The sequence below is a fragment of the Sinohyriopsis cumingii genome, chromosome 1, assembly GCF_028554795.1.
Source record: "Sinohyriopsis cumingii isolate HCF-2022 chromosome 1, ASM2855479v2, whole genome shotgun sequence".
Taxonomy (NCBI): domain Eukaryota; kingdom Metazoa; phylum Mollusca; class Bivalvia; order Unionida; family Unionidae; genus Sinohyriopsis; species Sinohyriopsis cumingii.
In genome coordinates, this window is record NC_142961.1 from 42,272,331 (window position 1) to 42,287,358 (window position 15,028).

Here is a 15,028-nt window from a genome sequence, read left to right on the forward strand (position 1 = left end):
ATTTAAGGATGGGGAAAATCAAACAATAGGATATTTAAGGATGGGGAAATCCACTCAGTAGGGTATATAAAGGTGGGAAATAAACATAATACGGTATTTGATGATTGGGAAACCACATAATAGTTTGTTCTTTATATCCATTAACTTTACACCATTCACAAGTAAATTATATTAACCAGCAATAAGAGAAACAAACTTTGACTAATTGAATGGGATCCAAGACCAGTTCCACATTATAAAGAAGGGTAGTGTTATAATGAATGGCTTCATAATCACAATGACTTTTCATTACATGTGTTGTTGTTGTTGTTGTTGCTGTAGGGTTTAACGCCATTTTTCAGCACAGGATAGGCTGTACATGGTGGCCAGTATAAATGGTAGGGGAAGAACCAGGGAAAACCTCAGAAAGAACCACTGATCCATGCAAAGCTACTGGCAAGCTTTCTCACATAACCACATCCGATACTTGAACCCATGTAGACAGAGGTGATCTGTAACGGTGAGTGCTTTTGACCACTTGGCCACATGATATGTGTCACTTTGACAATGTTGAATGCAAAATGTCACCGCTTATGTGACTTTTGAAATTCCTGATTTGTTAGTTGTAAGTGGCCAGATTTTGAACACTGTAGATTCATTTGTTTTCAGAGGTATACATTTTTATGGTTTGGCTAGAATTAACATTTTTTGGGAAATGGAAAATCTACTTTCAGTGAATGCATGTATATTTCATTTCAAGTGAGTGAAATTGAAAGGAAACAATAGACAAATGGAATAAATATAACATCTGAATGCATTTTTACACCATAAATAGAAACACTGAGTTGATAGATGTAATGTAAACATGTATGGAACACAAATGGAATGCAAATACAACAAAGTAGCGATTTGGTACACTTACTGGTTTCAGGGTCTTTGTCTTCAGGGTCAGTGTCATCAATCAAAATATTTTTCTCCCACACTGTCCGTTCCAGGCTGTAATGTTTAATCACTTTGAGATTAAAGTATGAAAGTTGGTATACTTATATATATCAGAAGGTGTGTCCCATACGAAATCTGGGCTCCTAGTATCAAAGTCAATATCATGCCTAAATATTGTAAGCTTTTTCCCTTATAGTTTCACATTCTTCTTTAAAACAATGGAGCTCTTTGAGATTAAGCAATGAGACATGGTATAATTATGCACAATCATTTAGAAGGTGTGTTGCCTACCATATTGGAAATCGTATCTTTAAGGTCAAGGTCATGATTTAATATTTTAAGCTCTCTCTCTCTATCAGTTCTGGTCTACAAAAAAACACCTGTTAGAGATTAATGGATGAAATATAGTATACTTGTATATCATCATTAGAAGGTGTGTTGTGTAGTACCTTTAAATAGTCTTATTTTCAGGGTCAAGGTCACGTGTATGTTTGTATATTTTCCATTACACTTTCCTTTCCACTCTATAACTTTAGAGCCCATTCAGCATTAGGGATGAAACTTGGTGTACTTGTTCATTATCATTAGAAAGTGTCTGGTGTACCGAATTTGAAGATGTATCTTCAAGGCTATGATCATGGGACAATATTTTAAATTCTCAATTGCAGATTACTTTCCACCCTATTATTTAAGAGCCACTTGAAATTATGTATGCTTTTGTATCATCATTAACTGCTGTGTCATTTACCACACTGAAGGTCATGTCCTCATGGTCAAGGTCAGGGGTCAGTATTTTAAGTTTTATTTAATACGTTTCCTTTCCATGCAATAACATTAGATCTATTTGAAATAAAGAGATGATTTTTTAAAATATATATTGTGCACTAAATTTGGGGTCATAACGTCAAGCTCCAAGTAACAGACCAATATTTTCAGTTTAAGTAGCATTTTCCCCATCAGCTCTAGCACTTAATATCTGTTTAATCTAAATGAATGAAGTTTGGTACACTTGTGCATTGTTATTGCAAGATGTATTGCATTCCACATTTGAACTATAATTATCTTTAAGATCAAGGGAACAGGTGTACATTTCATGCCTGCTTTTGTTTCTGCTAAATTTATGTGTCTGAGCTTAAGGGATTAACCATGGTACACCTGTGGTTAATTTTTACCTCTTTAGAACTTTGTATCTAATAGGCACCATATAGCCATTATTGTGCTGTTATATGGTACTGTAAGTTATAAACAGTATAAAAGTTGAGAGTGCTTAAGCATGAGAAGTCTGTACATAAGCTGTGATGAGGTTGGTTTGTCATCTGTTCCTGTTTCTCATTTGAGAATGGTTACATGTTTAGGCTCTCATAAACAGCCAAAAGAAAAAAGTGAAGACAACAAGCTTTGTAAAATTTAACAGATAATTTATTTCTCTAGAAAAACAAGGTAAAAATGAGGAGAAGAACTTAGGGCTTTAAGAATCAAATCCAAAAATAATGCAAGAATAATCCAAGAATTAAAAATTAGATGTCCTAGCTATAAAATGTTAGAATGGATTGGAGTTTGAGTCCTGATGAAAATCCAAAATGGAAGGCAATGGCCATTATAGTATTGACATGTCAACAGTTCTTTGTTCATCCACAAACAATAATGTTCCAGTGTTTGAATTCTGAATAAAATTTCAATAAATGTCTTGGTCCAGGAATTCTTTATGATCACTTAAATATTCCTAGGGAAAAGAATTAATCTTTTAGAATCCAAATAATTTGAAGAAAAATGATTAAATTCCATCTGGTCACAACAGAAAAAACACCACCTTGATGTCGAAGTGTTTAAAAGCCCAACTAAAATTATTTCTCAATACATCACTATTATTTCTGACTACTGCACAATTCCATTCAAACCAGAATTTCAAAATAAATGCTATTGACATGTATCAAGTTAAGTACACCCAGTACAGCCTCGATTCCACCCTATAAATCCACGTTAAGAATGAATTAAAAAAGTTGTTTAGTTCAGCACTTACTTATTTTGTATCAAGGTCAGGAACTAGATCTACATTAAGATACCAAGTTCTAATAATAGGTGTTTATGAAAAAACAGATCAAACTAATTTCTGGAAAATGTCAGATTCCAGCAAACAAAATTACATTACTATAACATGTAATGGAATAATAAATAAAAAATAATTTAAAACAAACAATTAAATTAAATCAAATATAACTTAAATCAAATATACATATAAGAATGTAAAGTAATTAAGTAATATGCTGTTTCTTATATTTTCATGAAATTTGAATATTAAAATATAATTTTTGTATCAGCAATTTTTTTCTTCTTCAGCATCTTTTACAGTGATATCTGCTAAAGCTGTATCCAGTATGTTGCAGTTAACAATGGCAGGAAAAGCACAGTGGTACTCTCCAATGTTATATGTTATGGCAGCTGTTCTAGGGGTAACAGCCATCATACAAGTCAAGTGAGCAGTGAAGTTTGGCTACATTTTCAGAAGTTTGAATCTTTTACTTCATATCATGTATCACCTGCATGGTGAGACTTAGGTGTCAGAATTCTTGCTGTGGTTGCAACATTAAAATTTAGTGTTAGAGATTTTGGTAAAGATTTTGCAAGTCAGACAGGGAGGGGAATACATTATTTCAGCAGTCACGGGTGAGACACCATTTTCTACAACATCCTTGATATCTTGAATCAAAGGTGTATGGAGATAGTGCAGTAATTATATCTGTCTTCCCATCTGTTCATACATTCATCTGGCTGTCCTTAGTTAAGGTGGTTTCCAGATAGCAACTTAAGATTCCCGTGCTCTTTTTTCTCAAATCTGATATGTACTTTACTCATGGGTAGAGGCTAACGTCGATCGATTTTAGCACTGCTAGGTCCAAGGTCATAGTCACTTTAGCCAAAAAATGTGATATTCCTTGCTGCATCAGGTTTTATTGGCTTACCATATTTTGGTGTGCATAACGTGCACTATTTTTATACCTAACTCTTATTTTCAAGGGGGTGCACATTTTATAGAGGTACTAAAAGCACCCTCTTTTCCTCAGGCAGATCTGACAAAAGGATAAAGGCACTATAGCTGCCCACATATCACATTCCCCATATGAAATATAACATCCAGTGTATGTTGTATTTTGACCAGGTATTTTACGGAATCTAGTCGTGTTACAAAAGTTAAATAATGCTTACAAATCTTGAGAGTCCTAGTTCTCTGATTCTTTTGTTAATAAACTGCAGTCATTTCATATCACTGTGTTGTATTTTGTTCTGTGACTTGACCACAAATACATGTACCTAATGATTGGTGACTTGTTCTAAAACTATAAGGTACCATATTGATACATGATTATCGTACTTGGAAATATTCAATATTTGATAACTGTGAACCTTGTGAATTTTGTCTTCATTTATAAATTTATTTATTGCTTGAATTGTAAAGTAATATTTAGAATTTAAGCAGTGTTAATGTTTTTCATGAGAGGCACATTCAGGGGGCATCTTTTTGTGGCATCAGTTTGAGTTTTTGAGAAGTAATGAAGAGGAATTTCAGAAATTTGATGCATTAGACTGAACTCCATCAACATGGTGAACTTTAAAATAGCTCTTTTAAGGGCCAGCCATAAAACTAGAAAGATATTCAGTATTGCCACTTTTTCATTCTCTGTTCAAATGGCCAACTGTTATTGCACTATGAAAATGGAGCAAAATTATCAACATTTTAAAATCTTGTTTGAAAATTTCAGTGAACATTATACATCGGTGCATGTTGTGCACATCATAATGTAGTAATTTTCATCAAACTTTTTTAGGTTGCACTTGGACAGGGTCAGCTTCCTATTCATTCTAGAGTCCAAAGGTCAATGTTACAGGAGCTAAAATTGTCATTTGGGCTTCCACATGATACATCTACTTTCCACAAGTATCCTGCATCCAGTTTTTTTTTATCAGCTTCCTAGCATTTTAAGATTAACAGCTCCCTACTGAGTCATTGATCAACATATCATAGGTCAAGGTCAATGGATGTGCTACAGAAAAGTTATATTAATTTTATATCTGTAATAGCGAGTCACTCAAGGGGATCAGTCATTCTTCTGATGACTATTTTATTAGTTGTACAAGTGATAAGTTTAGGTGACTGGGTGAGATTACTCTTAATATTGAAGACAGTGGAGCATCTGGAAAAAAAATCACCGACCTTGAATCAACATCCACTTACTATTATGCATAGCATTTGCTGCATTGTTAAAGGTAAAATGTACAACTTAAGTTTGTTCACTCTCAGCAAAATCATATTGAATATAGTACACTTTGGGGGGGGAGAAAGGAAGGAAGGAAGGGAGAAAAGAGAATTCTCAAAGCATGTCTGTGTTTTTATGTCTAAGGAGTCTGGCTGTTGCTGTAGAATAGCCATTATATGTAACTTTAGTTTCTGTATCTTAGCATGATTATGACTGAAATTAGCAGGAACAGTACAATGGCCATCTCTGAAATAGGCAATCTTGTGTGCAGTTGATTTGTTAAGCTAGCTTTTGGTTGGAGCCTTGACCATATGAAAGAACTCTGCAGCGTTTGGAAGGCAGTAGTTTGATTTCATTAATCAGAGACAGATTTGAGGGTTGAATCAATAATAATCTTAGAAATTCCAGCTTTAGAATCAAGGCAGGGACTTCAGCAGTGCAAAGCAAGTATGTTACTGATTCAGTAATCAGTCTGATATGTTTAGCTTCTGTTTTAAAACATTGAAAAAATATTTATGATCATTATTCTAATGCAGATGCTGCTTTAAAGTTGATGCCCTTAAAAATGAAAGTACTTATAGTTCGTTCCACACAGCTTCACAAATGATATCTTAATGAATTTTTACATCATTGTCTCAAAATTAAAATTACTGAATTCGTTTCATGCACAGATGATTTAAACATAATTCATATTGACATACAGCGCAACACCATTTATTCAGTACATGCTAAAAAGACTGGTTTGTGTCCGTGTAGTCCGCCATAATTGTGCTGAGGTCTGGAAGAGTTGATTTTTGATATTGCAAAAATATCAAAGGGAGGCAACTACTATATGGCTGAATATAGAAGAATATGAAGGCTGATAACTCCCTAATGAATAAATTGACTCTTCCAAAGGTAATGGCAGCATTAAAAAATTTTATGTAAACAGTCCACCCTATTTAGCGTATATATAATGAGATTTGTTACACTCAGATTTCAACAAACTCTCTTTGCACAAGTAAAAATGTAATCATTCTATTTGAAATCTTTACAATAAGAAAGAGGTAATACTTCAAGATGACCACTAAACCAACAAATCTGAATGCAAATAAGTGAGGCATCAAAATCACAATTCTTTGTCATCAATAAAAATGAACTCTCAGAAGTTGCACCTTGAAAATTGACAGCCCTGAAAATGCATTCATTAGAAGCACTTCCAAAACTGAAAGGGGCTATAAAGAGTTCCTAAATTAGAATAATTATGGTATATCAATTTGATGCATAATTGCTCATTCTGGTGGTGAAGTTTAAAATTTTACACATTTTTTTAATTCATATTTTTACATTATTGATATAAAAAAAATGTAAAAGTATAAATTATTGATATACAATTACATTATTGATATAGGGCCCCAAGTGGCCGAGTGGTCTAAAGCGCTCACCATTCCGGATCACTGCCATCTCACCTCTGCGTGGATTCGAGTCCAAGGCTCGGCTAGCGTGTGTACATGGGAAGGCCTGCCAGTAGCTTCTCGTGGGTCGGTGGTTCTCCCCTGGGTTTTCCAGGGTTCTTCCTCCACCAGTTATACTGGCCACCATATATAGCCTATCTTGTGCTGAAAAATGGCGTTAAACCCTAGAACAACAACAACAACATTATTGATATAGGATTTGAAAGGAAAAAGAGCAAGAAGAGACACTTATATGCCATAAACCTTGCTCAAAGTTTATTGTTCGCTTTTGACACCCTTTTTGAAGCATGGGTACTACAGATTTTTGTACCTTAGTATTTAGCCAGTAAATGAGGTTTTTACATAGAAAAGGTATAATAATATAACTTAACACTGTGTCAGCATTTTAATGTACTGTTTACAGTAATCTTGATGAACTAACTCTGTATTTTCCATTTTTAGATATCTTAATCAAGCCATGAAGAATTTTGACTCCACAGTTGTTGTCCCAACAAACTTTGTTTTCTTTACTATGAGTGCAATTATGGCAGGTAAGTCATTAATGGAAAGAATAAAAGTACAGTGAATTTAGCTGTGATATATTGGTTGAAATGGTTTCTTTCCTGAATCTAAGTTTTAAGCAGAATCTTTTTTTTTTGATTTTCTGTAAAGTTCTTATGTCACAGATGTAAATTCTGGATTTGATTGCCAGTAAGTGGAGCATCAGGCTGGTTACAGGGAGGGTCATGTTTGACTCCCTATATAGGTGTACATTTTTCTCTGCTGTGGTACATGTTTCTTTAGAATCATCTGAAAAATAGGCCAACTAAGGAAGTTAATATATAATGAGGTCAAATGAGGAAGAGGAAATTTTCTATTTGTTTGTATCATGTCATTTTCTAGTCAAAATACACTTATTTTGGTTTCAACTGTGAGTTACCAGTTACAGGTATCATTTTTACAGTGGTGACCTCATCAGGGTGATCAACAATGTTAAGGTTCTGAGTTAAAATTTTGGAAAGTCATATGTTCTTTGGCTTGGAGGGATTCTAGCATCCTTTCTGTGTTACCAAGTATAGTCTGTCTTGCTAAAATAGTAAATATACAGTGTGACACCACTATAATGTGTTTGTTGGGGTCAATAAATGGGAACTGTGCTATGAGCTGAACTGTGTTATAACCAATCAGGTTAATTGGATGAAGAGAATGATGCATTACTGCTGCCCCCATAAAAAAATTAGGGGGATACAGGTGGGTACAATACTGTGGACTAATTGACACAACTATCAGTTTGTTCCAGATTAAACAAGAAGTGCTTAAAATAGTTATTTACATATTTAATATTTATTTGTATACAAATCTGTAATTTGAGCGTAAACAGTTGAGTATGTGTACTCACCAGTCAAATCTGTTTTTATCCATATTAGTAATTTCAATAAAAAATATGCATAAAGAGACATGATTTCGTTATAAAAACATTTGCTTGGTCCATTCGAATCCTGACATTTAATTTCTATGTAATACTTTCACACACACTTATGAAACATGTTTTTTCCCACACCATTTACATTTGCCAGACATGCCAAAGGGTCTGATTTCTGGCTGATGATAAAGGACATAATTCAGACATTGAGTTTCTAAAATTAAACCTATATTTAGGCTTGAAAAGCAGTGTATTTTCCTGAAAATTCACACAGAAGATCAAAGTTGTTGACCTCATAATGCTCCAGTGGTGATAATTCAACAGGTGTGTGTATACTGTACATGTAAACTGCCTGAACCCAGTGTGATGAGAATTCAACAGGTGTGTGTACACTGTACATGTAAACTGCCTGAACCCAGTGTGATGAGAACTCAGCAGGTGTGTGTAAACTGTACATGTAAACTGCCTGAACCCAATTTGGGAGTAAGCTATTTGCCTGTGAGTTTGGAGCAAGTTTTTTTAAAAATATTGAGTGATTCTCAAGAGAACAGAGGAGAAAAAATAAAATACAGTATTCATTGAAAATTTTATTTTATAAGCAAAGAGCAGAAAGTAGAATGTGTGATTATATTAGCCAATCCCTTCAACCGTATAACTAAAATGTTTTTTGTTTAATCCGAGTCAACAGGGCCCCAAGTGGCCGAGTGGTCTAAAGCGCTCTCCGTTACGGATCATTGCCATCTCACCTCTGTCTACGTAGGTTCGAGTCTTGGATTTGGCCAATGTGGGTATGTGAGAAAGCTTGCCAGTAGCTTCTCGAGGGTCGGTGGTTCTTTCCAGGGATTACCTGGGTTCTTCCTCCACCATTAATACTGGCCGCCATGTATAGCCTATCATGTGCTGAAAAACCCTACAACAACAACAACAAATCCGAGTAAACACTTGCAGGACAGTTACCTGTGTAAATGTGAATGACCTGAAGCCAAAAAATAAAAAAGGTTAAGATGAAAGGGGGTTGGGGGTTTACATATGTGTGAAAATGACCAAAACTGCTGACAGTTCTGTCCATAAACTGGTTTCATTGGGTATGCATGATTGTTGATTGAGCAGACATTGATAATCTATTGTATTCCCTTAAAATGGTAGGTAAACTTATTGATATTGCTTGATTTACTTGTCAATACTAATCTCAAAGCTAATTGCATTTGTTTAACTATGGACATAGAACTGTGGGGGGTTTCAAACTTGAACAGTTAAAGCTTTATGTTCAGTATTCTTCCATCAGTTGTAAGTACCCACTAATTAACACCTTGACCTCTATTCATGTGAACTAATAGAGCAAGAGGGGCCCCAGGTGGCAGAGTGGTCTAAAACGCTCACCGTTCCAGGTCACTGCCATCTCACCTCTGTCTGCATGGGTTTGAATCCAAGGCTCGGCTAGCGTGGGTACTTGGGAGAGCATGCCAGTAGCTTCTCGTGGGTCGGTGGTTCTTCCCTGGTTTTTCCAGGGTTCTTCCTCCACCAGTTATACTGGCCACCATGTATAGCCTATCTTGTGCTGAAAAATGGCGTTAGACGCTAAAACAACTAATAGAGCAAGAATAATTAAGAAACAATAGGGTCGTTTTTAAAGGAAATGCAAAATAGTGCTCACTGGTCAGCTGACTGCATGACAGCTGATTGCAGCACAAAGCCATGTGCATGTGTTATTTTTATCTTTGCTCTGGAATTTGAATTTATTTTATAGATTATCTTTGATGATTAGCAAATACTGAAAATTATTTGACTTATAAATTCAGACAAGAATCTTTTCATTCATTTGAGCAAATATTTTACATATAATGCATGGAAGGTAACCGGAGAAGACTTGCTGGCATTGTTCATAGTTCAGTAATAATATGATTAGCACTAATCAGCTTTTTAATCTGCTGACTTTCTTTTAGAAATAAGATAAATTTATTTTGGCATAAAACTTTGCACTTCTTCAAGAAAAGTGGTGAAATTATTGTAAAATCTTGTGAGCCACACAATTGTATTATATCCGAATTCATACACAATCTCTTCCTCAAAATGATAATAAACATTGCATACATCATTTATCATATTTTGAAACTTTGTGTATGAAAAAATATGTAAAATTTCGGGGACCATGCCAACATCATTTTATATCCAAATATGTGTTATAACGGAGCGTGCTATTGCAGGGTCACACTGTATGAGTCTATATATATATATATATATATATATATATATATATATATATATATATATATATATATAGACTCATACATATATATAATATATATATATATATATATATATATATATATATATATATATATATATATATATATATATATATATGTGTGTGACAAGGGAGAAGACTCATTTTTAGGTAAATTATTAGACTTTTGTAGTAATATTTTCTTTTTTATATAGTTCCATTGTGTCCTTTCTGTGTTACCATATATAGTTTATATTACTAAAGATAGTTAAAGAACTTTTGGTGGTACTGTTTATATACACTGGCCTTTCATGTCAATTTTTGTGTGGCAAGGGGGGTAACTTATATTTAGGTAAATTATTTGATCTTAAAGTTATTTCCTTTGGATATTGTTCCATATTGTCCTTTCTCTGTTGCTAAGTATTGATTATATTACAAAATAACTTGTCGACTTAATAAATTATTAACAGTGTATATATACTGTGGCCTTTGATTTAAATATTGAACGACTGTGGTGGGAGTTACCTCAGTTAGGTAAATGATTCGACCTGATAGTAGTTATTTCCCTTGGGTATTATTTTATCGACTTGTAAAGATATTAACAACTGCTATTGAAAGAAAATCACAGCAATTTCTCAGATATGTTTAAAATCTTACTGGTAATTTGAATTTGTTATGACAAAAAGAAAAGAAATGTTAGAAAAATATTGTACTGATTTTTACTAGCAGTACTTGTACCATAGTTAAAGGGATCATGAATAGCAATATCTTTGTTGTTAAGTACTTCATTGTGATCTTATCTAAATTAATATCACTTCAGTTCTCCAAGCTGTTAGTATTCTCAGTAATTTCATTTACTACACCTTCTATTTTTCAACTTTAACTTTGTTTCCTATATACTTAAGGTTTATACATGGATATGTTAGTATTTCTGTCTCGTCTGCACAGGTGGATAGCTATGTCGTCGTAAAACAGTTCAAAAGTCAAGACACCATATTGTGATTTGATTACAAAGAAAACATGTTCTTTTCGTGGAATTAAAAATAATTTCACCTTATTTGCTAATTCTTTGACTGGTTAATTTTACTTTGTTGAAGAATCCATTAATTTCTTTCTTGACCTCTAATTGTTTGAACTAATAGAGCAAGAATATTTTTTTCTTCTATTTTCCTATATCTTTCTTGATAAATGTCAATAATTTTGTACATTCCAGGAATTATATTTTACAAAGAGTTCTGGGGGATGACAGCACTGCAAGTTTTCATGTTTTTATTTGGGTAAGGAATTTCTGTAATTATGAAAAGATATTTATAATGGTTATTTCCATACAGTTAAGTTATGGTTTTACTGGCCATACACCAGGAGGCCTTATGAATTCCGCGTAGTCCATTGTCCATACATCTGGTTGGACAAGTTTGTTTGTTATTGCTGCTCTTCCCAAACTACCTGAAGGATTACCATGAAACTTTACACACACATTCATCCCTTAGTCCATTTGGTCATAAATTACAATTGTGCCACTTGGACTTCCAATATGGCTGTCAGAGTGGTTATTTTGAAAGACTTATTGTTATTCCTCCTGAATGGATGGTCATATTAACATGGATTTTTCACTAAATGACTTTTTATTATGTCTAGTTGGTCCTAAAAATGAAAATATGGCTGATTTCATATCCAGTTATGCTGTCATGGCAGTGACCTTGTTATTGCTAAAGTCATATTGACATAGGGTTTTCACCAAAAGACTTATGATTATATATGGATGGTCCTGAATGAAAAGTGTGCCACTTGCACAGCAAACTTGACTGTTACAGTGGCACTCTTGAAAATCCTATAATTGCTAATGTCATTTTGGCATTGGATTTTCACCAAAAGACTTCTTACATTGTTTGATTGGTCCTGAATGAAAAGTGTGCCTCTTGACTGTTACAGTGACACTTGAAAATCCTGTTATCACTACTCCTCCTGAACAGATAATTAAAGGGTTTTCACTAAAAACTTCTTGTGATGTCTGGTTGGCCTTAGATGAAAATGGTGCTAATCTGTCCTCAGTTATTTCCACCACTGCAGCCATCTTGAAAATCTTGTTATTGCTAAACGGATGGTCATATCAGCATGAGGTTTTTAGTTAAAGAATTTTTATGATGTCTTATTGGTCCAAAATGGAAATGGTATAGGTCTGATATGTACTGTTTTCCACTCTCATTGTATGAGCATAACTCCAAAACTGTTCAAGGTATCACTTTGAAATTTGGTACATGTATTAGACTAGTGGTCCAGACATGCCACTGCTATTCATAATTCTTCATGGCAGTAGTTGTAAAGTTTTGATATGTTCATCTGTGCAACTGTCCAGTGATGTCTGAAGCTAGGGCACTTCACTCCAGTTGCCTTATTACTTCATAACCTACTTGTGTTACTGTGCTGTAAAGTGCCAAACCAAACAAAATCAGTCTAATTTTTATGTTCTGTCCATCTATCCATCCATCCATACATACATTCATCCATCCATTCTTTTAACTTTATTTGCATGGCAAAACTGTTAAATGACTACATAAAAGTAGGTACTTATATTTGACTGGTACTGTTGATATGTCTTGTCCTATTCATAATTCTTCAGCTTCAACATTTTTCATGTTTTCATGCATTTGTTTTTTTCAAATATCCACACTTCAGTTTTGGGGGCAAAATTCTGAAACCATCGGACTAGTGGTGTAGGTATGCCTGTTGATATTTGTCTTTGGTTGTAGAATTTTTTAACAGTTTCATCCATTGGTTGTTCATCCAGTCATCCAGAAATCCATAATCATTTATTTGCATATATTTCTAAACCTGCATGATGGAATTTGTATGAATTATTGTAAAGCTACAGCAATTAATTCAGTGACATGATCATTCTTCTATATGACCTTGGGATCAACATCACACATTTCACAGCATTGCTTCAATCATAGGCTTTTACATGTATGCCCAGACCTTCTTGTTTATGTTGCCATGGAAATAAAGTGAAAGCATCAGTAGTGTATAAAATGAGATTGCTGCTCTATAGTGTATTAACAAAAGTAGTTTAAAAATCAAGAGTGCTAGACTATATAGTATATTTAGTAGTTTTTTTTAATATAAGCAGGGGGTGGGGGCCATATGGTATATTCATTAGGGGCCTTTACATATGCAGGGGGTGGAGGCCAAATGGTATATTCATTAGGGATCTTAACATATGCAGCATTCTGGGGACCATATGGTATATTCAGTAGCAGTGTCTCTACATAAGCTACAGATTGTGGGGTGGGGGGGAGTTTGAGGAGTATGTCATTTCTAGATAACCCATGTGAAAAATCTTATGGAGGCAGTTCTCAAATTGCCTCTAAGTAGTTTGACGTTTTGGAGTGGTAGAAAAAGAAATATGCAAACCTTTCTAGAGCAGAAATATGTTTGTTCAGAATGGATCATTTTTATCTCTCAAATAACCATTGCACCATACTGACCCATATTAATCCATATTAATCCCAGGCCTTTGGCCCTTGCACTGATATAAAAATCTTGGATTGATATGAGAAATGATATGAAAATTGCCATTTTAACTCATTCAGCCCCAATACCAACTGTAGGAATGATGAGGTTATACCCTACATTTGAGCTCTTTAGCATCAAGGTCATTTAAGATACAGCAAAGTGGGTGGTATTACATAAAAGCAGACAGATTTAGCTCTAAAATTATACCAAATAAACTGGACTTCCTACTTGCATTACAAAATGCAGAGGGAAAACATTTTGAGACCCTTTTTTTCAAATAAAAAATATTCACTTGTTGGGATTGAATTTTGTGCCCTGATTTTAGTCTTTTTGGCCTGTCATCTAAGGCAGGCCAGTCTGAGCTGCGCACAGACAGGTGAACCTTTGCAAAAAGTAGGATAAGTAAGAAGTAGCCAGACAATGAAAATGATGGGTTAAAGAAGAAAAAAAAACAAAAAAGAAACTTCTGCACATGCGTGATCCAAATAGTCAATGAAGAATGACATTTCTAGCACAACTAGGTATCGGTCTAAGTGAAAAACTCCTTAAAGGAGCTGTATTTGGAGGTATTCAGAATTAACTCCCAAAATGCATTTCCTACCCTCATTTCAGGTGAAAATGACAAAAATCTCTGGGGCAAAATGAGTTAATTACTACAAACTACCACAAACCATAAAAATCTATTCTACTCCAAATGTTGCATGCATCACTTAGTTCAGCTCTGGAGGGCTTAAGATCAGTTTGTTCTTGATACATTGTCAGCTTATTTTAAGAATGGTTAGAAAGCTTGCTGTTAACACCTTTTAAAGTAGGTAATAATGCATTTTGTTTAAAGTTGATGATTTTTTTAAGTAAATATTTTCTTTATTTATTAATAGGTGCGTGATGTCATTTGTGGGTGTTTACTTTGTAACAACAGGCAGAAATAGCTGTAGTTTTTCCAAGGGTCTTGTATCAGATGAAGATTCAGAGAACCCTGGCAGATGTAGACTTTCAGCTAATATATTTCCTTGTAAGTCACAACACAGTTGTGTTTTTATCATATTTCCTACTGTTTGATTTTGATGATAGAATGTTGGAATGGAAGGGTTGATTGAAAAGTGATTTGTTATTTTGAACAATTTGTGCATGGAGAAATGAGAGGTTGATTTGTAGAGAAAATTATACAGCAATGCTCTTGTTACAATGACACTTGATTTAGGGCCAGTATCACTGACACTTATGCATCAGAACTTGTAACTGCCCTCAAAAGAAGGTACTT

General features: G+C 34.2%; 1 protein-coding gene across 1 annotated transcript in view; it reads left to right on the plus strand.

The window, feature by feature from the left end:
- LOC149806776 (NIPA-like protein 2) overlaps positions 1-15,028 on the plus strand; it is a 93,043-nt gene that overhangs the window by 62,407 nt on the left and 15,608 nt on the right. Inside the window, exons 8-11 of the mRNA XM_089957420.1 lie at positions 3,259-3,394; positions 7,070-7,158; positions 11,468-11,531; positions 14,646-14,779. Of these exons, the coding sequence (XP_089813546.1) occupies positions 3,259-3,394; positions 7,070-7,158; positions 11,468-11,531; positions 14,646-14,779 (423 nt within the window). The remainder of the gene's footprint in view (positions 1-3,258; positions 3,395-7,069; positions 7,159-11,467; positions 11,532-14,645; positions 14,780-15,028) is intronic.